The 24765-nt window shown below is 34.5% G+C and overlaps 1 protein-coding gene across 4 annotated transcripts; it reads left to right on the top strand.

Annotated features, from left to right (window-relative positions):
• Positions 1–568: 568 nt before the first annotated feature.
• LOC149911205 (uncharacterized) lies at positions 569–24009 on the top strand. 4 transcript variants are annotated; one of them, XM_090104157.1, is made up of 11 exons: positions 569–699; positions 931–1024; positions 16074–17033; positions 17280–17453; positions 17559–18199; positions 18593–18696; positions 19261–19370; positions 20546–20701; positions 21495–21669; positions 22397–22555; positions 22853–24009. In XM_090104157.1, the coding sequence occupies exons 2-11, from the start codon at positions 1005–1007 to the stop codon at positions 23063–23065; spliced, it is 2712 nt and encodes a 903-aa protein (XP_089960283.1). In that variant the 5' UTR covers positions 569–699; positions 931–1004; the 3' UTR covers positions 23066–24009. The 4 variants fall into 4 exon arrangements, with proteins under 4 accessions (XP_089960283.1, XP_089960298.1, XP_089960291.1 ...); XM_090104165.1 differs by having other exon boundaries at positions 664–789; XM_090104172.1 differs by lacking the exon at positions 17280–17453.
• Positions 24010–24765: the final 756 nt, after the last annotated feature.

Here is a 24765-nt window from a genome sequence, read left to right as displayed (position 1 = left end):
GCGTTGAAATCTTTTATATTGAGCAATTTTGCGTGTGATATTTTGCCGTATTGTTTTTAAAAATTATTTATTCTAACAATTCATTTAATTATCAAGAGGCTGTAAGATGATCTAAAATATCATCTCTATGGGTCAAAGCCAGCTTGTCGCAAGTGGTGCAGTAGGCCACGGACAAAATGCCAGAACAGGCTATGCTCACTATCAAATGTCGAATTGATATAATAATGCGATCGTTATATAGCATTAGCTATGACTGATACAGGGTGTTTCATTTCACAACTCGGAAAAAATAAATAGCTTGCACCTTTTGAGACTTGGGCTTATGGCTATAGTTATGTTAAACTATTTGGAGTAGTTTATAAGAGTTCCAATTCATATCTCTAGTAATTTAGAAACGCTATAGAAAAATTTCGCATCGAAGGTACGAAACATCGACATGTGTTGGGAAGAGTGTGCCATTCATCCATAGAGATTTCGGAACAATGTGAAAGTAATTTTAATTGATGTGTCAAGCTTGTTCCATATAGCTGGGTGTCATCTTCTTTGGCGAGGTGGAATCCAGGAGGTGCCGAGCGCGGGTTGCGTGCAAGGGTGAGGTGTGGGCGCGGCTATAAGTAAGAGGCGCGCACGCTGGCGCGAGGTTAGTCGCCGTTCGGCAGCGTGTCGCCAACGGTGTTGTTCCACCGCTCCGACCTCCCGGTGCGTCAAACTCCCTCCACTCCCTCACGCACTCGCCTTTCTCACACGACCGGCGATCCTCACTTGCGCAATCCAGTTGAAAACCGAAAGGTCGCCGCTATTGGCATTTGAACGCTCTCTGACATTAACGTTGCATTTAAATGTGCGCTGCAGCTTCCTCGTCGAGCTTCACTGTCGCAACTGTGTGTCGTTTGGGAAAGGCGCGTGTGCTGACGGACGTTTCTGTTGCAGCCGCGACCCGACGCCGCAGCCCGCCAGCCGCCGCACGCCCTGCGCCCGCGAACTCGCTGCTCCCTACGCGAGCCATGGACCTCAGGATAGCGCTGTGAGTACCCGGCACAATCTACAATTTTCCTTTCAATAATACTGAAAGTTAATAAATACATCAAAATATATTCAACATTGCAAAATTTTTAAAGTATTATCGCACTGGAACACTTTCTAATGTGTATTTGAAAAAATGAATGAAGCTCACTTAATGTGTTATGATACTATGTAAATGTTGATAAAAGCTTCCGAACACGATTTTTATCTTTCCTGTGAATACATATATATAATGAGATTAAATAACTTTTTAATAGCTTGTAAATTCTGATAATTATGTAGTCGCGATGACGTCTGGCGTTTTAGTACTGCGGAACCTGTTAGCGAACATTGTCACTTTCATCGAATGTTTGCTTAGATGAATCTCGCGGCGCGGTGAGCTTTACGTAATTGATTACTATGGGGATACGAGTCGCGTCTCAGAGCCGATACCGCGAAAATATGATCTGATTTCTCGTGTGGAAATCAGGTGTTAAGCAACTAGCTTGACAGCAGCCAACTGACATCACGAATGAGGGCGAATTTCTCAATGACGGCTATGAAACGTTGGTTTAAAATATGCACGACTACGCGTACATTGTCTCCCCGAAAACCGTATAAGCTCTGCTGCGACTAGTTCGCAACTGAATATAACATCATACCGCTAACTAAAAATATGCAGGTACCCACATCAAACTTTCCTTCATAGAAATCTGTTTAAAATTTCCCTTTATGGCGTGTACTTTCATCGTTATACAGAACGTCTTGCTAACCAGTTATAAACGCGTAGAGTCTCGTAGGCACACCGTACGAGTGAAATATGCATGCCCATTGAAAACATATTGAAAACGTCTATCACACGCTATTGTAATCTTCTAAAGATTGGGCAATATCCTAATGATTGGTGTATAATTTAAGAACAATAATGTTACGTAAACATTGTTTTGAGTTTTCTATACATGCACAGTTGCATGTACATAACTCGGCTGATGAAAACACATTTTTAAAATACTAAACTTTAAATGTTTTAAATATTTTATAATGATTTGGGGACGTGTGAAAACTGTCAACCCATTATGCAGTGTGACATAAACTTTATTTGTATCTATTGTCGAGACTCGAGACTCTCTCTGTAACAATTTGCGACATTGACGCTAAGTGGAAGTCCGCAATTCTATTACCAATGCTATTTAATAACTTAGAATACGTTGAAGTCGTCAAGGATATTAAGTATTGAATTAAATAATAATGTCCATTCACAAGGTTTCAATATCGTTTATTAAAAAAAATATTAAATATGCGTGAATGCCTTTGTGGCTAAATGCAAGTTGAATATAAGTCTTGCTTTAATAAAATATCTTTAATTGAATACACATTAATTATCATGTTAATAAGTATTCATGCATAATAAAGTCTTCCTGTCATACTTTAAGTGAATAATAAATACGTGATATGTAATTATGTTGAATTTAAATATAAAAAAAATTTAAATGATTCAAATATTATTCAAAACTAATGATTAACTTCATAGACATATCTAATATCCACAGGACTTGTCAGGCATACCTAATCAAAAAACCGTTAATACAAGACCATAGTCTTGTATTAACGGTTTTTTGATTCACACGTCTAGCCACACTAGCTTAGTCCACAGTAAGTTCTTAGTCTAATTAGTATGCGTAGAGTAAATCATGGTTCCTGTGCGGATGATTATATCTGGCGGTCGTTGACGACGCAGCATATACGTATCACTCTATGAAAATCATAAATTAAAAAGACAGTTATGTACGGTGTACCTCAAAACATTAGTCATTGTCCATCAATTGTTTCTTTGTATAAGCTTCCAAAATATTTCCTTTATGTGGTCAAACAATAGCCTATAGCAAAAGCTGTGAGCAGTTTATATAGTACACACATCATAGTATGTAATATTGTATGATCGATCGGTTATCTCGTCAAATTGTATACAATTAGACAGACAAAATTGTTCGACTCTCACATCAATTAAGGTATTTAGTCACACTGTTTCATGTGATCATTGTTACAATTGTTTCACTTTCGCCATCGAAAAGAAAACTTAAGTGTTTTGTCATCACATATGCGTAATTCGACGTTATTTGTGAATACAAAACAGTACATATTGAAATTTCTCCGTAGAATATATTTAGATATTACGTGAAAAGAAAGTACGAACGGATTTGTTACAAACATCAGCAGCGATACGAGACGTGCAAACCATGGATTATTTAAATTATAACTTTTTTTTACATTTATATCACATACATACTTATTTTTTAAATTTTTATTATACATTTTTATTGCAATAGTAATGATCAAAACGCGAAAATTATAAAAGAATTAATAATAGTAATCTAAGTTAATAGTTAGGTAGGTAACAAGTTAAATAGGCACGTCTATTTTAAAATATTGTTGATTGAAAAGCTTTAAGAATAATTAAAAATAAACAAGCATCTTTATTATTACTTATAGTTGAAGTTCCGCACACTGAAATATAATTAAAAAATTTCGTACTTCACCGAGCTTTTATACACCTAAAGATTTTTTCCGCCATACACAAAAAAAAATTGAAAATTCACAAGCTTTAATATCGTCGACGGTGTTTTCAAAAATTTCATAATTATAAAACAAATGAAAAGAATTAAAAAGAATTAAACCCTAAACTGTGTAAATACCCGATTTTTAACACGATATACGATCCTTGATAATTATGTGGGGCTAGAAAATATTTGTTGGTAGTACATATTTAAAAGCTTAAAGGTGAGCTTTATTTCACATAGATTTCTAAACCCACGCGAGGTATGTCACGGTCACAAATGGTGACATCATAATCATTGCAATATAAAATGAGCCTTTTTAATTCGAAAATGATAATTGATAATAAATAAAATAATGAAAGCTTCTTTGCGTATATACTGTAACAGTGTTCAAATAATAAATGTTTTACTATTAAATTAATAAAAAAATAAAACATTAAAATAATGACGGTAACATCTCGCCTGTTTAATTTTGTCTAATAAACATTCATCTATAACATGAACATGTTAAAACTCAAACCTACGACAAAATTCTTTGTTGGAATCCAACGTAATACAACCTGTTTAACTGTAGGTATCATATTGTTTTGCCATTTGTATCAGATATCCGGTATCGGTATCGGTATTTGCGATTACAAGTGCGAATCTGTGCTTTTCTGCTTCGGGCCACTCACATCTCAACTCGTCTTCACTTGACCTTCACTTTCGCTTTTAAACGTTCCACTTTGTGCTTTAAAATAGTATAAAACCTGTAATCTTCAAATCAATAAGCGGCGCGCGTATAAATATAAATATTTAATAATACACGTGTGATATTTATATTCAAAAAATAATTTGACTATGATTATATTTTTGCATCGTCTGAATATTATATTTCTTGAAAAAAATAGACGTTATAAATATTAGGTATATTATTTCCTTGTTCAAAAATTATACATAATATTAACCTTTGAATAAAGATGCACGTTTTGTATAAGTTAATAATCCACCATTATATTATCGTGTTATTAATCTATTAGTTCTACATTAACTGGCTTTGATGGTAATATTTACTGACCTGGGGCGCGACTGTCTTTGGTGTGTTATTTTAATGTGTTTTAATTGTATTTGAAATTAAAAAAATGTGTATTACAATGGCCACGATACTACAATTACAACAGCCAAAAATATAATAATAATATTTGTAGAAATTAACAGATAATAAGACTCGCACTTGGTCGTCCTTTTTTATATACATAATATGTATATGCAAAATTTATTCAAAGGTGAATTACATAAAATGTGTAAATAAACTGTTATGGAAAATATCGTTGCTAGACAGTTAGACCCTATTCACCATTACTTTCGTTTTCGCACGTTAATAACTGTGATCTCATACACGTCACTCATAATACTGAATGACTATTCTATATACGTGATATTTTAATTATTTGTCGGGTTTCACTGAACCCGTTGAAAGTTAAAAACGTACATACCTACGCAATATTCGAAATTGATGACGAATGTAATAGTAAATTGCTTTGTAGTTCTTGTGAATTGATTACATATCTCACACCCACGTCGTTTGTGACTGCAGTTTATACTTTTTGTACATAGACACATAATTAAGGTGGTACAATACACGCGTGGGAAATGGCAATGACATGTGCCTATCGGGACAAATATCTATGTTTACACAGTTTTTCATATGCATCCGTGTCGTAGTAACAACGACATTATTGATACTTTCAGTCGATACATAAATGCCTTGAGGGTGCAACCAAATGATTAGTCAGACCATTTATTGGTATATTCGAAGGTCAATGTAGGTTACCTAGAATGGCAATTTCGGATATCTTATTTATGTTCCCTATGTTGAAAAAATACACGAGTCATTTTGATTTTTAACTGGTTTTAACGGGAAATAACCTCATAAAAGGACAGAATTACGCATTAAAAAGAAACAAACACCGAATGTAGATATATAACAAAAAACGACGTGTAAATATTTTTATAAAATAAAAACAATTTTTTATACAATGTACAAAACATTTAATTTTTTTTTCAACTGTCCGTGGTTGAATAAATTGCTAATATGCATATTGATTAAAAAAGCAAGCACGTAAAATCTGATATGCTGTGTTCAAGTCACATATAAAATACGGACAAATATTTGATTGCAAGAGGTGGTCTCAAAAACTATAGCGCTACATTTAGTTAATTGCTCATTCATAGCATTATTTGTAGATTCAAGGACCACGAGCGGCGTAGCACTGCGGCTCCGTGGGTCAACTTTGCCCTTATCTAACCCTCTACATCCTTGATAAAAGACTGCCGTAAAACCTCTTTGTAGTGTATATTTCATCAAATATAAACGTAGGTAGCCGTTGTATCGTGTTTACTCGCCGCACCAGGTCACAATATTTTCGTAACTCAATAGTTTCAGTGCGGTGAAGCTTGTAGCGGTAAATTATAAGAACATTTTTTCTCGGCACGTGTGCTATAGTTATCGTAGTCGAAGGACAGAATCGATAGAATGTTGTAATTCTGTATATTATCGACGCTGAGCAAAGAATGCGGCTAGATCATGACCTAAATGCATTACCTAATAGCGATCGGAAAACATTTTATTAGTGTGGCTAGTTTCCTCTTCAAATTAGTTTATTTTGAGGAGTTTGCAGAATTCGGTAAAAATATAATATTTAGTAAACATTGAATTCTTCTCTGTATAATTAAATTAAGACATTTTACGCATTCCAAAGGTGATTTATAAACATGTTACGAAACAGTGTTATCTTGAATAACAACCGGATACACGAATTCCACATTATATCTCTTTTTATATCAGAATACATAAATGATGTTTGCATTTACTATGGAAGGCTCAACTCTCAAGTGACTGTTTAATAAAAAATAGCAATAGCCTATGATTTCTCAAATAATTGTTCTTTAACTACCGGTCGGATTCATAAATAAAAAACGGCAAAAGTGAAATGATGCGTTAACGTTCGAACGAGTATCTATCGATCACAATAAATAACTTTTGAGCGTGCGTATGGAGCAGCAGTCAAGAAGTAATTAATATGATGTATAGGTAGCTGTAAACTGGTATTCGATTACAATAAATATCGCTTTCCGCATGTCTAGAATACCATTCATTTTTTGAGAATTGCAAGTTCATGGCATATCTCATCAAGATGCATCGGTAAAATCTAATCAGTTTATACCATCGAGTAGATACCTAAACTTTTACGTGAATATATCATGCTGGTCAGCATATAATATGAACACTGTGATTGGATTATAGACAGGGAAATCTTTCACCTAGGTAGACGCGGGTCAAAATAGTTGTTAGGAGGCAGTCGGCAGATTTGCGCAAACTGCATTATATCACCGTTTCGTCAGCGGCGCATCATCCGCGAGAGAAAAGGTGAGACGTGCCATGCGAAACTAACATTGGATTAAGTCGGTTGCATCAGTGACATTAAACACGCGGCGTCCGGGTTCGACCCCTGTCCGACGTCACTAAGATTATTGGTTATTTATGTGTCTTCGATTTTAAACATCAATTTCGGCATCGACCAGTTTCACTTTACTGCCGATGACCTTTTGAGGAATGTGCCGTGATATAACGGATGAGGCATACACATGTGTTTGTTTTTTTATTGCACATCGTTTTATCCTCTTCATCAAACGTATTGTTAGGTTCGGATGCGCGTCGACTTTCTAATTAGTGGCTCGAGATAGACCAATAAAAGCCTCGACACTTTATTACCCAATCTAATATGAGTACGATTTTTGTAATTTATTATTAACGCTGATACTCTCGTGATTTTATGTAATCGAATTCGATTTAGATATTAAAAAACACTTTCGAAATGGTCATCGTAGAAAACGTTCAATGTCACACTAAAATATGAAATGATTTCACAATTTTTCGATTCCTAGTGTATAAATTATATTTATTCTAAATTCCAAGCTCAAGGTCATCAATTAAGACTTTATATTATGATAAACACTTTGAGTAGATTTACGCGGGCGTGGCATTCTGTCGCGATACTCACGCATGATCAGTTCCTGTTTACGAAACATGTTTTATGTCGGCATTGTGGTAAAAGTTGATTTTCTGCTCAGGGAAGCGTAGGTATTTGGCAACACTGTAAGCCTTGAAACGCATTTGGTAGGTAGTTGACGATAGGAAATTGGGAAAACTTTGAACTCCCTCCGTCCCCGAGTATAACACAAAGTGGATATTGGTGTGGCTCTACATACAAGTTCTCATTGTCTTTTGCTAGTGACGGTGATATGACTAATACGATTTCAGAGCAATAAAAATATCAATGTCCAATATACTTATTCATTCAGACGCAGTATGAGAGTAATATGTTCACGTCAGTCGTAGACATGGGCGGTGCGTGCGCTGCGTACAGGCATGCTTAAAAATGCACGCCGTGTGCCTGACTTGTGATGACCAAGCGACATCTAGCAAACAAAATAATCCGAATGAAAGAAATACCTTATCAGGCTTCTTAATTTAGAGAAGTTAAATGAAAGTGAATTATTAGTGATTTCGCATATTCGCCATTTTAACAATAATCACTGAAATAACATCTAAGTAAGTAAACAAGTACATAAAATAATTTCCAGAAAAAATAGAAAGTCTTCCTATTCTTTTGTTAAAGTAATCTTACCATCTCATCGCACTTGTTTGTTCTTGTAAACAAAGATGACAGATTAAAACGTTATTTCCGAGCAGATAGGTATCCAATATAAACTGCGCGTAAAACAACTAAATCGTTATTACGATATAATTTAAAATGATATAAATTATGAATGCACATTCAAACTCATTTCAAAGCACGTAGTAAGTGTTAATTTGCCGCGTGATCAAAATCCCTGAGTGCAGAGGTATAGAGGGTGATGAACCGTAGTACCGTAATACGAATCGTAGCAAAATATTTATTAACTCTTTAACATCGCATTCACGATCGGACGTGATTACCACTATAATTATTTAGCTTTCGAATGAAGTTCGATCAATAATAACCATTTATGGGCAGTGTTTGCTTTTTGTATCAGACAATAGATAACTTCCTTTGTATCGAATAATCGAAAATAGAAGCAGCACCTACTGATCAATATTGGTGTTTTATTATAAATAACTAGCGGTCCGCCCCGTCTTCGCACTTACGTCTTCCCCGTCTCCGGTACATATTTACGTTTTCTCTACATAAAAACCATCCTCGTACTTCAAGGAATATAATAAAAAAAGAATTATCGAAATCGGTTCAGCCGTTCTCGAGTTATGCGCTTACCAACACATTTTGCGATTCATTTTTATATATAAGATAAAGATTAATTTATGGACGATCTGGTATGTTTTCTTTTTAATTCTGAGCTTTATGTTTCAAATTTTATACGGGTAACTAGTTTTCTACGTAGCGAGTTATGTAGAAAACATAAGCAATTCCTGTATTATGATGTTGGTACTAGGTAATATTAGTACCTAATACTTTAGAGTAAACTTAAAGTTTAAACCATTCATTATAGCATTTAAGTATTTAAACAATCTCCTTTATTTCTTAATTTATAACCGTCCAAATATTAAGATTTATAGAAGTCGTGTAACAATAGGCAGCCTTGTAACAAATTAAACATACAATAATTCTCAAAGCAGTAAAGATAAGCTGGTATGTGACTGTTTCATATGCGATAATGATTAGACAGAGATATAATAAAATAACCACAATTATGTATCATATATGACTAGAAAGAATGAGACGCAAGTAGCAACGTTAAGAGTTGCATATTTGCCCCCGTACGTTCACTGGTGACCTCGAAGTCTGAGGTAGACGGAGACAAATCAGACCTTGTCTCAAGATGCAGCACAACACTACGCTTACTGTCACTAGGGCTGCGTGCAGAGCAAATGACAATACACAAGAACAGACCATGAAACACAAAATTCGATTAAAAGACGAAATATTCAACACTTTGTTGGACTCCATGCAGCATGACGTGCCAAAGTCGTCTGTCTCTGTGTACACATACCTTTATATGTGAAATCATAAAGGAAGCTAATTCCACGCCTTATCGCGATTGTACTTTTTTGCCGTAGATTGTTGGTAAAGTTGATGGCAATGCTCGGCCAATGTTATCGCTTTTTACTGTATACAGTGGCCTATAGGTTTGGTCACTTCCTCACAGTTTCCTTATAAAGTTAAGGGAAAAATTCGTAACAGGTGCTATGTGATAGTTTTAATATCGTTTTGTTATTACTATGCGATTTCTCAACAAATCCGTATTAATTTTTATACATCGTTGTCTCTATATAATCATTATAAGATAAAATAGGCAAAGTAAGTTAAGCATTAATGTACAAGGTTTATTAAGTTAATTTATATGTTTTTACATTGATTTGAATTACGTCCTGTGGAATTACAATTCAATGACGGATCATTGTCTTTTATGATACAAATAAAAAACAAATTAGTGCTCTACCGGTTAGGTATAGGTACTGAGTCAATACTATACGTAAGCGAGTCCGGACACTGGCGGCAGTAACTTGCCACAGTCTTTACATTGAGCAACAACGAGTTAATAATATCCAGCTTTCGTTACCTTGAAATTTAACGCCATAGTTTCGCAGGAACATAAAACACATTTTTAAACACTTTCTGGACTAAATATTGCTAATTATAGCGACATATTCAGTAATTCAAATATGTACAATACAACATACGTCAATTGAAAAACGTCTGATTGTTGCTAAAAATAATTACAAACAATTAAAATAATACCTATTATCTAATACGGTGAATCTAATTCTAGTTTTGTTATACGTAGTTTTATAATAGTATTCATAACTTACTAATAGCTAAGTTGTGACTGTTTTATAACGATTGAGCGAACACAAAATCGGTGAATTTCACGTTACGCTAGGCGCCTCTACTTAAATAACTTTATAGGTAACAATAACATTGTTATGCTTTTTTTAAGATGCAGTGTGAAGTAATAACATCGCCTACTGTATTTGAATTAATTACATATGCAATAATGCAAAAGAAAAGCCCAGTGTGATAATTAGCGAGAAATTATATTTCGTAATCTGAATTTAATGTATTTATGTAAATTGCTTTGGTGCTGTTGTATAGATAAAACCTTTTTGTAAAATGTGATAATCGTAACGAATTGCTATTCGATAATCTCCCGTTATAACAAGATAGGCGTGAAATATAAATATTTTCGGCGAAGACGCTCATATAACGTGTTATAATGTTTGACATAAGCTTACTTATGTAATTTGATATCCGGATAGATAAATTATATTACAAGCGTCCGGGTTTCTCTGACTCACATTCGTGTTTGTCACCAGTTGCGATTAAATCTTATAAGCTTATATCATTACTTTAATTTCAATGAATTATTTGATAGCACATAAGTCTGTGAATCTTTTATGACTACAGAGTGTTAAAAAATATAAAGCCTATCACAATATGAAACAAGCATATTTCTTGTTCCATTAGGGTATGTCATAACTAAAGTATTTTGTCAGCAAACAGTTTGTTAGTCTTTAAATATACAACACAGCATTCAAAATACGTTGAAAAGTGCAAGTATATTGTTGCAAAATTGAGAGCGACCAAAAGTTAGATAACAGAGTTTTGGTAAAATGGCAATGACCATAAATTACGTTGACATTACTTAGTTCTTATTCGTTTTGGTCGGTGTGCCATATTTAGGTATCCGTGAGTCAAGGGGGCCGACGACCGCCGCGGACGCACCAAATGCAAGTCTCTAGAGAAACCATCGTGAAAACAACAAACATGAGACCGGTTCGTTGAAGATTCGCTGTGAATATGAGAATAAAACACGTTATTTTATGTACTGTTGTGAATTATTCAGCATTTTTCTCAATTCCACGCGGGCATGTCTGGTCAACATGATTTATTTAGTTGATGTTGTAATAATACGAGGCGCACTAAAATTCTTAAGAAGCAAAAAATGTTATAATGTACTGTATTTGAATAACTTTTTTTATTTATTTTTTAATTAGACAATTACTCGTACAATTCGCACACGTTTATCTATTGCAATATGTACCTATCTAATATTATAATAAGTATTATGTATTTTGTGTTATTCTTAAGAGAGGCAAAAACACACTTTTACTTTCAAGCCGAAATTACGAACCGGCTATTTAATTATGTAGACGAGTAGAACAGGAAGCCATAAAAGCATCATTTTTAACGATCGAACACTAAATATTTATGGGTTTGACGATGAGAATTTAAAGTCCTTACACACCAAAAACACCTGTCTTCTATAAAACCCGTTAACCTATTATTTGCAAAATTAATTCATGTCTGTGGAAAAAAAACTGAATTAAGTTTTATGACACGGATGCTAGAAAAGTTCAAGTAAAAGATGAATCCTTGTATTTAACTACTTTGCGACAATTATAGGTTTTATACAAGTTTTATACTTTTTTTCATATTTTTACTAGCTTTCCGCTCCGTACCGGTGGTACCTACATGTTTAAACTATCCTATCTCTCAAGTTGGACCGAACTGCACATGGTGTGCGAATGAGGAGGACAAGCATTGTGACACGAGATATTGTATATATATGTATTAAGATATGGTTACCTTTTAGTTTTGGTATTATTTCATAACAGATCCCATATTAATATTTTATTTATCATTACTATTTTAAGTTTGTGAAAGTTATACTTACGGTGTAAAATTAACATCAGAAAATTTATTATTTAGTTATTAAATTTTCTTTAAAATTACATCAGAATTTTTATTAAGCATTTTGATACATATAAAGTATACGGTTGATTTATTGTAGTTGATTATTCACTGAAACTAATGGGACCGAAATATACATACTTACCTACACCAATCAATTTTTTCACGGCGGTAAAACTGCTTCCGATGAAAGAATTTCTCTTCCGGTACCTCGTATCGTAGGTATTATTAAATTGCTCAATACCGTATACACTTAAATTTAAATATTATCTTTATTAAGTATAAAACACAATATGGTGTATGTGTATTGTGTATATAGTGGCCATGATGATGAAGGCGGTTTTATTTGAACTTTGCGGAAACCTATGTGTGATAACATTGATATTTTTCATGCAAGATGTGACTGAAGTAAACTATAAATTAATTTAAGAATTTACATGGTGGTTTGTGGTTTTTGTTCGATTTTTGCCTGAATCGCTTTTTGGTACCCTGAACGCACCCACGCCATACTAGCTAGAGGTACTTATCAATACGTTACCGTCTATACGTATTTAAGTTATCTTCTTTTATCTGACGCACTCAATTATATCCCAAAGTGCCCTTTTGGGCTCTCGTACTAGGTAATAAAGGTATGATGGTTTTCTTCTGACGTGTATAATGTAAAGCGATTTTAATCGTAAGTTTTCGAATGTACCTATTGTGATAAAATTAAAGTCAGGACTATATCATACGTTTTTAGAAATTATACTTAAGAATATTTATTAATTTATGTAAAAATGTGCTCACGAAGGTTGACCAATAATAATTTAACAGAGCATTTATTGTAGCTAATTCATATCTTAGTTTTGTCCTCCAGAAGTTAAATGTCAACTTTGCATATTGCGGAATACTTCGATGAAGAGACGTATATTGCTTTTTAATAAGTCTTTAGAAAGAACTGGTTGCTCTTCTCGTGACCTTTACATTTTGGAATTTTAGAATGGTGCCATATTAATTACGACATTACTGTATAAATAAAGTTTATACAAATCGTTTGTTAATTTTACCACTCATTCTAAAACATACCTACTGAGATACAGGAAACTTACACGCATGTGCTTCGACATCATGTTTTCAATAATCGCATTATTATTGCACATTTATGTCATTATAGTAGATTGATATTTATTATTAAAACTTTTGAGGCTAAAGTTTTTAAAACTAATTTATTGATTAGGTACTTTACAGTAGGTACGCGAGTTTATAACGCTTCAATATTTTTTTTCTTTTATAGGTACTTAACTTAGATGTAGAGCGGTGGCGCTATGAAATATAGAAAATTAAAAATCTTTCTTCATAATCCATCATCGATGTCCAATGCACAACGCATATAGCATTTGGAGGTTTCATAATGTTCTCAATATTTTGAGTCACAACTTCGACATAATAACTACCTATTGTCTCTACACAAGCTCGCAGCTTAGGAAATCATTTTGATATCTATAATCTCAGTTCACAATCAGTTTGCCCATGGTCAATTTTTGCAACGATAATCTGTCACTTTAAATCACCGCGTAAGCTGATTGAAATTAAAATTATCAAGGAAAATTAGCGATAAATCAGAGGCTTTCAAAACTCTTCATGGTTACCACAATCATTAAAAATATTATTTATTTTCTCGACATTTATTTAATTAAAGCAAGTATGATTACATGTGCGATTTTTAGGTTAAAATAAAATATAATTAAATGTGATTTCGTTGCACGAAGTGCAGTGACCGGATAAGACATTTATATAATGAAGAATTAACAGTTGTCTAGCCCAACAGTACATTTAAATTGACACGCATAGTCAATATTCACTATTTACTTACAATTGAATAAATCCATTGCGCCAACTGTGACGGCATACATTCACTAATCGGTTTTTTGTTCGATATTTTCTGCATCATTTACGCTCCAAGTACATCAGTTGTAGATGTAGATAAGTAAATAAGTACTATTGAGTTAAAAGTAATTAAATACTTACTCTATTATCTGTCCAAACTTCGTTCCCATGATAAAAAATTGTACACAAACATAGGCAAACTTTTTATTCCTTTGTATGGTGACGCACACTTAATGGAGAACAATGAATTGTAATTAACATATGAAAATATATTTTTTAATGAAAAATTAAATTCAATGATAATTGTGCGATACTCAGATACTCCAATGGACCGTCACAGCTTATTTACTTACAACTTTATAATAGTACAATTGAATTATTGCCGTATCAAACTTTTAAAAAGATTTAACGGACACGTTAAATATCGTAAGACTTGGTACAATAGTCAATTATTACTCTTTTAATTGCAGCAAAAAGGTATGAAAGTTTTTCTGTTAATAACAGTAACATAACACGCAACTAAACTACACTATTCATGACAGGACAGGTATCATGAGCAATGAGAATGGAAGTGAGGAAGTCTCTTCCATTTCTTATGACCGGTCCATTTAAGTGTATTGACAAGGTAACAACTGTAGGAAATGATATATTTTATTATCCTTCCATTGACTCAGCTTAAGTATTACTGTAGCCGTGCATAGGTCATGAAGAACTTTATTTATATTGATAGTATGTTCGTAGATACGCTCACCTAGCCTTGCGCTCGGTGCGACCTTACATCTAGTGAAATTGAACCGGTACTCATTCTATACCGGTCTTATTGCACTCTTGTAAGGAATTATTAAGGCTATGTAATACATTTCAATGTCTATTTAACCGACTAATGATGTTTACCTACTGCATGTGGTGCCCCTATTAATATTTATGCACGATTTATAATAAAACTGTATGTTGAGCGCGATTACAAATTGTAATAAGCATATAAAATCGTCATCCTTCGAAATGCTTCCGCGTGCCGATACCTGTTTTGTATGAAATTGCGCGGAAGTCACTGCCTTCCGATTGCAATAATTGGTAATGCAGTTCCTATTCGGGAACATGATGCATTTGTAAGATAATGCCTGTCGATTGTTGTTATAAACTATTAAAGCTTAACTAGGCCTAAGACAGGATTTCTAGAAGCAAATATTCAAAATCTTTCTTGTGATTCTTTTAATGACATTAGTAGGTATAAACCGAAGTTGGCAAACGGATATCCGTAAAAAGTGGCGTAAGTTATCTTATAAAACCATGGAAAATCGGATTCGAGCAAGTATTTCATCTATTTAATTATCTGTTATATACCTATATGTGGCGACGTAATACCTAAAACTTATTAACTAACACTTCAAAAATATGTTATTTAAAGTAGTCTCAGAGACGAGAGTGAGAGTCTCTCTAAGCGAAAGTGATCGTAATGTTGCGTTGCTTCGATCTGCACTTGTCCGGAATGACAATGCGTAATGCCACAAATACACCCACGCTCCGATTTTTCATCACTAGTTCTCACGACCACATCGCGAATTCACAATTATTGCAATGTTCGACGTTTGTTTTGTAGTCTTCTGTCCTATTTTCACATAACTTTTTGTACGGCAACGCAACTAATTTGCTTGCATATTTGTTGGTGCTTTCAAACTATGCAAATGCAATATATGTTACGAAATAAGTGCCAATTTTTGTGTGCTAATCAATTACACACTCAACAACAATATTACTTCTTGCTATTGTGATGAAATAAATGAATCATAGTTTCGTACTACATGAGCATTGAACAGATGTTGTCTCGCTGATTCATACGACACAATGCGGTAGGAATTCAAAATTTTGAAATAAACTGTAGCGACATTTGGTAAATTAGACCTTTCCTTTGTTTCAGATGTTTTCTGCTTTGTGCAACATACACGGTCGTTGCGGAAGTGGACATCATCACAGAGCCACGACCAGGTGAAGAATATGTCTTAGTTAGTTCCGGACAACAAACACCATTAAGAAATTTTGAGACCTCGCATAAAATACCAGAAAAACATCCAAATCATAGGCTCACGAAGCCAGAAGATAGCAATGAAAAAATATTTAAAAAGTTACACAGTGGAAAAGTTAAACATTCTGCAGAAGGTATAGTTTCTATTGAAGAAGATAAAAAAGCGCAAATTAAAAAAGGTCAAAAACTTAAGGCATCCGAGTCAATTGAAATCGATGTACCTGTATCTAAGTTAGAGGATATCAAGATTAAAGAAAATGTTAGAGATATTGATACTAATCCCAAATTAGCAGTAGCTTTAGAAGCTATGTCAGAATCTGGAAAATTAAGTAACAATGATGGAACTACGACGCAAAAACCTATTTTAACAACAGCACCACCAGCCCCAGCCAAAGGATACGAATATATTCCAATTAATTTTGACACCATCGACGATATTAACAGTGGGCTCCTGTCATCAAATGTGAAACTTGAAACAGCTGGTTCGGAACAAAAGCAACACTCCAGAATTCAAGTTAAAAAGGGACCAAATGGTCAAGACTACGAATATGAATACATTTATTATTATTATGATGAAGATGATGAAAGTAAAAAGGAAGTGAAAGACAAACCCGCAAGCAATGAAGCTCCTGTTCTCAATTCACATGATGGACCATCAAAAGTTGAGACTGAGAACCATATTGCCAAAGACGGTAGATCAAAGAGCAAATATAGCACAATCGAAAGATCAACCACAACAACAACTGCCACTCCAGAAGTACAAAATGAAGTATTGAGCACATCTGGAAGAGGTCGTTCCCGAGGAAGGAATACGACCCCAGCTCCGGCTCCAGTTCAAGAAGAAATTGTAGAGAGGTAAATATCGTTTATTTAATTTTGGCTTGCATCAGATATGTAATTGTAGTTAGATCACTTTGTAGTTACAGTGCATTTGTAGTTTAAATAATAACATAGAAGTAGTATTAGAACTAATATTCTCCACATCAATTGCGATCTTCACCGGAGTACCTGATACATCTGGCTTCAAATGTGCCGTACGTTGAGGGATGCTCCTGGATATGGAATTTAGGAAATGTACGTACAATTTTATTTTCTTAACAGATTACCGTCAAGCACACGGTTCCCACCTCGGGGTCGTAGTTTTGGCAGTTCAAGCTCCACTACTCATGTACCTGAAGTAACAGAAGCAGTAAGACAACGTGGTAGATCACAAGTTGATAGTGTGGCTGATGAAACAATCGGTCAAACAAGAAGTAGGACACGTGCGCATGTTAGGTAAATTGTAAAAAGAGCACAGAGCATCGTGTAAATTATGTAAATATTAATAAATATCATTGCTGACCTTTTTTCTAACTAATAATTCATTATTAATCATTTCAGGCGACCAAGTTCCGAACTCGTCGACCTTGATAGTTTCAAAACACATTTGGGTGACATTCGCAGCCAATACAAGGAACCGCCAACTAGATATTCATCTGAAAGTAAAACTACAACCGATGTTTCTGACGTTGAGCTGCCTGTAAAGGAAACGCAACGGGAAGGCCACAGTCTTCCAAGTGGTGTTATTTTCCAAGAAGTATTGGACGACTCAAAACTGCCTTCGGACTACAAACAAACAACGACATATGAACAAGACACAACGGAATATACTACAATGACTGCTATGGAAAAAGTAGCCCTCGATCTGTACGCCTACTTGGCGGGTGAAAATTTGAACAATGAAATCAATCCCTCAAGCGATTTGTTGAGTTTTGATGGATCCACAACAGTAAATGACGACTCTTGGACAACCGAATCCCTAAGTACAACAGAAGAGGAAACAACGCCAACAACCACCACTACCACAACGACTACAACCACTACGACCACGACCACTACGCCCGCGCCCACGACCACAACGACAACTGCGGCCCCAACTCGCCCATCGCGATTTAAGTCGCGCCCTGGAGCCCGAGCTAGAGGCTCTGTGTCCACCAGCGCAGCAACAGAAGCACCTCAAGAGACATCTACTAGGACGCGAGGTAATTCTAAGTAATATTTGAAATCTCATTTGTAACATGGTATCGCGAGTACAAACGGATGGAAAGTTGTCACATCCGATAATTACCATTCAACGGTTCTCCGGATGGACACGTCGAAATTTACTTTCTTTACATATATGTATAAATGGGTAACTTAGGTACCTATTAGCTAGTGATTGTGTGCGTAGCGATGTTAATATTCTGCTTTGCGACTTTATGCGAATTTTGTTTATGTGTTATTTTTATTACATTTTTAAAGCTGTGCGCACATGAATATAAGCATCATGTTTCAGAATTTTATTTAAAGGATTCATGAGCGCATGGGCTTTCTTATATATTGTCTTGCTTTGTGAGTGTTGGTTACGTATACAGTAAGAGAGTATTTGTCAACAGGTCGGTTTGGTAAGCCAAATGGAGTCAGAAAAACCACTGCGACAGTCGCCGAGGTGGAATCCAGCTCCGCAGCCCCAGCAGAGAAACCAGCGACACAACCTAAGGTTCGCATTGATTTTTATGTAAATATTATTCAAGGAAATAAGCATATTTATTATGTAATGCGACATGCTCAAGCGACTTACTGCTATGCGAATATAGTTACTAACTTGTTAGCCTCCATTTAAGATTAGCAACTTATATATCATAATATCATATACTTACTTGCCCAGTTTTTGTCTAAGGATTTCATCATAATAATTGCTCTATTTCCCATATAGTGTCTTTCTTTGTTTGGTAAAAATTATTGGACCGCAACTAACATACTATATTTTAAAACATTATATTAATAAAATATTGATTGTATACTATCTAATATCACAACAATACAACAAAGAATATTTATATAACGTTCGTTATATAAGGAAAATTATTTCGAGGACTGGAATTTTAATAGTGAAATTTTATACATTCCTCGTAATAAGAAAGTGTACGTTTTAATTGGTTTATCGTCACTTACTGAATTTGATATTTTTTTCGTAAAATGTGTTTTCTCAGAAATTCTCCTAGCGAAGCAAATTTTTTTATTGTCACGAGTGTTGACGTTTCACGGTGGTATTTTCTGTCAGGCGTTCGGGCGTCGAGGTGGTCTATTCGCTGGTCGGAACCGGCCTGTCTCCACGACCAGTGCCCCGGCGCAGGACGGCAGCAACGCAGCCAGCGATACGCCTGCACCTAGGTAAATTATAAAGTTAGAAATATCTTTAAATGTACTAACAATATATGTAAAAAAACAAAAGACACAAACGCAGTGGACACTTATTTTATCTGGTTTATGAATTTGGGAAAGAATCACGTTATTTTCAAAATAAATGAAATAAATGTTATAAAAATGAGTCTCCATCTTTCCGTTTAAGGTCGAAGACTTTTGTTTCAAATGAAAAGTTTTTTTAATAAAAATAACTGAAAATTAAAAACATCATCGTAATAAGCAGTAATTGGTAAAATATAATTTCCAATTATATTCTATTTCTTCTACGTTCAACCTTTCAACATTTTTTTACAAAAGGTAGTAGTAGTAGTAGTAGGTACTGTGTACTGCAGATATTGATATTTTTTTTGTTTATATTGATTGATTTTAAATTATATTATATACCTACTTCTTAAATTTTAAACCAGATAGCTTTTGATGCAAAATCAATTCGAAATTAAATATTAATCAAAGGTCATGGCTATATATATAGTGTTATATAACTTTTATTGTCAAGTCAAAGTCAAGTGGTTGGTGATGATTGATGATTGATAGGCCAATTGATAGTTGTTAAGAGAAGAGTGAAGAATATATTTTTTAATGAATTGAAAAAATATTGGTTGAAAAAGCAATCATCATCTTACAGTGTGAGTTTTGTCAAGTTTTTTTATTAAGTAATTTTAACAGACTGAATTTGTTTGAATAACAGGCTCTTGATTAACCGTTTTTAAATGTAGTCCAACGACTATTCAATCTGTCAGTTTATTTGAATAAGAACGGGGATGTTATTTTCCCCGTATCCTATACTGATAGGACCTTAAATTTTGGAGTATTATTCATTTGTATTTCAATAATACTCTCTTAAACACTAGATATATATTATATCATAATCATAATGGTTACAAAAGAAAGGTATAAAATTAAATTTGTAAAGTCGCATGCTGCGTCTACATCTAGAAGGTTATAATTATAAATCAACTGTATGTTAGCGCATAATTAGTAGAATCAATCGCAAGCATTCGTAAAAAAAAGAAATCACAATCACATTACTGAATAATGTATAACTAGGAATTTAACTAAGCTTGTACAAAGCTTATTCTCATCTATTAGGGTATTCTCCAAAAAAAATACACAAAATGCGTGATAATTGACTCGTTTCTCAGAGCCCGTCTACGTCCTGGTTTGAGACGAGGCCCATCAACCACGACAGCGGCTGCTTCATCAGCTGAAGTGAGCGAGACGACCGCCCCCAGTGCCAGCTCTAACGCAGGTTCTGGAGAAGTTGTTGAAACTACACCCACACCAGGCAGAAGTATTGGGTAAATTCTTTTGAATACTTTTTTATAACTAGGTTTGACCACTCCTAATGATGAAGGAAGTGACGAGTTCGAATAATACGGATATCTATAATGAAAGGGTGCAATCCCTCGGTACGACTCGAAGTATAGATACGATGTCATATACCTGAAATAGACACTCCAGTCTCCACCCTAAGTCTTGGAGACTACGTTAAGAAACACATACATAAACCGATTCATATTAAATATAATATTGTACATATCTGTTTCGTAACGCAGACACAAACTACGTCACAGGTCCTACTTAGTAAGTAAAAGTCTAGATAAGGAAATATTAACGTAATATTATGTACGGAATCCATACTAATTATAAATACGAAAGTAACTCCGTCTGTCTGTCTGTTACTCAATCACGCCTGAACTACTGAACCAATTTGCATGAAATTTGGTATACTTAGAGATATTTTGATACCCGAGAAAGGACATAGGATAGGTTTTATCCCGGAAATCCTACGGGAACGGGGTTTTCTCTGAAAACGCGGGCGAACCCGCGGGCGGAAAGCTAGTAAATAATAATTCAAAGGATAATTGAGAAAAAAAATGATTTTGTCAAACCTCTTTTGTATTTCACGTTTTGTTTATCTTTACATTTTACTGTTATTTTTGTATCTTAAAAGATCTCGAGCAATTATCCAATAACAACCACAATTAAAATGTACCACAACGTTATCACAGCACTTGGATACAGTAATTGGATAATTAGTGTTCGTAACATTTTTTGATTGCGCCTTAAACGATACTTATATTTTTTTAGACGTAAACCGGGTGTGAGGCCCGTATCTCTGAGACCCGGGCCCAGGCTAAACCTTAGACCCAACCCTCGTCTTAGGCCCGGAGTCGCTACTACAGCAAACACCGAAGCTCCCTCCGAGGCACCCGCTGAGACCTCTGCACCCGCAGAGTCTCCCGCCGCTGACGAAGAATCGGAGGTTAGAATCTGCTCAATTAATAGATCATTCTTACATTGTAATATGTCAAGTAATGTGATGTTTGAAAAACCTGTCGTCGTGTGATCAAGATTTGAAATGAAAACATCTTATTTCATCATCGACTTATCTGTTAAATTGATATATTCGAAAATGATTGCGTTATAGCAATATATAAGTGCATGTTAGTAAGCTCCCTTTAAAACTATAAAGTGCATTGACAAATAAACGACAATAAGTTCGATATATAAGTGGCGCCGGTTAAACAAAAGACATTGACCTCACTTTAAATAACGTGCAGTCCGTTGCTTTTAATCGAAAGTAAATCAAGGTTGACGTGTTTAACGTTGCGGCAACCAATAGTAACGCACGCTCAGAAATATTTATATTTCGACACTATTTAGAGAATAAAATTATTTTATTAATTATTATTCAATCGGTTAATGTTTCTGATACTTCAGTCACGATATGAAAGTGACTGCAATATGTTTAGCAAATTGCTGGACACAAATAATTCACATACGTTCTTGAAGACATTATGCGTGTTGAAAAAAAACTATTACACATTGCCGCAATTAATTACACGGAATCACAGTTCACACGCGTGTTGTTGTTTCTTTTTAAAGAGTCTGAAATCGTTAGATTATAAACAACCCATGCAAACTTCTATAGAATTCAACAATTAACAAAAAAGGCACAATTAACAAGGTACATATATGAATATTTTTAGAGCTCATCTCCGACCCCAGCTCCTGAAGCGCCTCGAGGAGGAATCAAGCTCCGAGGAGGAAACAGGCTACAGGTGTCACCTTCTCCCAAACGAGTCGCTGCTACACCTCCACCACGCAGGCCCAACCCCCTGTTGAAGAGGAAATTGCCTTCCACTGAGGTAAAGACCAGTACTATGGATAGAAAAGGGTTCTATTTACTGAGTTTCTTAGACATAAGTTTTGATGGCTCTAAATCGTTATTGATTATATTTAAATCCGAATAGCAGTAGCGTTGGCTCAGATTAAAAGTTCGCAGATCGTTTTTATTTTATTTTACGGCTTATAAATTATATTTAGTAACTTCTAGTCGCGGTATTTCCAATTCAGTTACTCTACAATTTATCACTAAAACAAATTATATACTCTTACATTATGCCATTATTAAGAAGATTTCAAATCATTTGAACAATCACCAGGCCACCACTGAAGCACCAAAGAAGGCATCTTCGGAGACGACGGAGGAGAGCACCAGTGCTGAGAAAAGCGAGACTGAGACCGAAGCCGCGCCCGCGGAGACCACCCCCGCGCCCCCCCTCCGCGGCCTGGACGCCCTCATCGCCAGAAGACGCGCCGCAGGAGTAGGCGCCCGGCCCGCGCGACCCGTCCGAGGCGCCAGGCTACCTAAATAAACATTTATACAATACATAATTACTGTTTAACGTTATGACATGACTTAAAACTAAATCCCATTAGAACTCTGTCTATTCAGCACACTTGTCTCGCTCAATACATAAATTATATAACCACTGTTCTCACGAGAATCGAGATTTCCCACAATTCAATCTTTTACAGTCACTCGCTTAGAACTTTTAGTCATGTCATGAATTAGTCAATTCAACGCCCCAAATGAGTGTAAAAATAAATTACCTACTCATCATACTTTCAGTACTTATAGTTTTTGAATGTTTTAATACAGGTAGATTATACACATATTTAGACTTTACCTTTTTACTTTTTAATTTTAGAATTTTTTGACCTTGATACTAAATAGCCTCCCATCAAGGGCTTTACTCAATAATTTAATTATACGTGTTATATGTACATATTAGAATTTAATGTTATTACAAGAATGTACCAAGGGATCTACTTTGGATAATACCCAATACAGTTTTATAATTTTATAAACCAAATTCATTAATAATAATTAAAGGTTCTTTATAAGTTTTATCCTGCAATTGAAGTTACGTGACAAATATTGCTTGTAAAATTAAACGAATTTCTACAGTGCCTTCAATATATTATAAAATTATATTAAAACTTATACTTATTTGTTTTTACGTCTTTTAGATGGAAATTTATGTATAATGTTTTATCACGTGTAATTAGGAAATTAGAAAGCGAAATTTTTATTAACTTATGATACTTTTAGATTAAGTATCTTCAAAATTTAAACTCATTAATGTTTATTTATTATCATAAGTGATGAACATTGTACTCGGATTTAAAGAAATCGTTTGCCAAGGCAGCATTCACCGACATGTGACTTACAACTGAAGCACTGATAGTTAGTGCCATCGTGATATGTTTTGTATCTTTTCGTGTGATAATATACTTAATAATAAGATAATGTTTATTTTTGTATGTTTTATTTTGAACCACACCTGCCCCTTATCGAATCCTACCTCTTATCGAATAATCTATCAAGAAACATCTATGCCGGAGATAAGAACGAACAAATGAAAAACGTATTTTTATAGAGCGATCGATTTATTTAGTTACTAGCCGACGCCAGGGTTAACCCGGGTAAAAAAAAATAAATATGGCCAATAATTTTTTTTAATATATCTATAAATTGACATTCTTAGGAATAATGTAACAAGCCTTTTGCTGGTGAAAGATCTTTTCGAATCGGTCAAGTATATTTTCAGAGTCTATAGACAAAATACCTATATAGAGCAAAGAAACAAACAACCTTTTTCTCTTTATAATATTAAGTAGTTACTTAAATTTAGATTAGAATTATTGTATTGTCTGTGTTTATTACGTACCCATTTATTAATAAACAATCGTATTTCATAAGCGGATTACACCAGTCTGTTTGAAAGAGATAACCCTACGCAAATAAAAAATATGCCAAAGGTTAAAATTTCATGTGTATAATTACATATTTTAAAATAAATAGTTGATCGGTATATCTTACTTCAGCTTTAATCGCATGATTAAAAAAAAGTTATTTTTGGGATACATTCAATGTTAGACTGACTAGAAGTAGGTATGAACCATGAAAATCATAAGTTTGAAAACAAACTTAAAACTATGCAGTATCTGAATATTTTTTTTATCAAATAGGTAGATACCTAGCCGCTTTGATGTTACTACAGTATAATGA

The sequence above is a fragment of the Colias eurytheme genome, chromosome 1 (genome assembly GCF_061535395.1).
Source record: "Colias eurytheme isolate Ceu_HAF_F1 chromosome 1, ilColEury1 Martin Lab GWU primary, whole genome shotgun sequence".
Lineage (NCBI taxonomy): Eukaryota > Metazoa > Arthropoda > Insecta > Lepidoptera > Pieridae > Colias > Colias eurytheme.
Note: the sequence above shows the minus strand (reverse complement) of the source record. Positions and strands in the feature narration are given on the sequence as shown.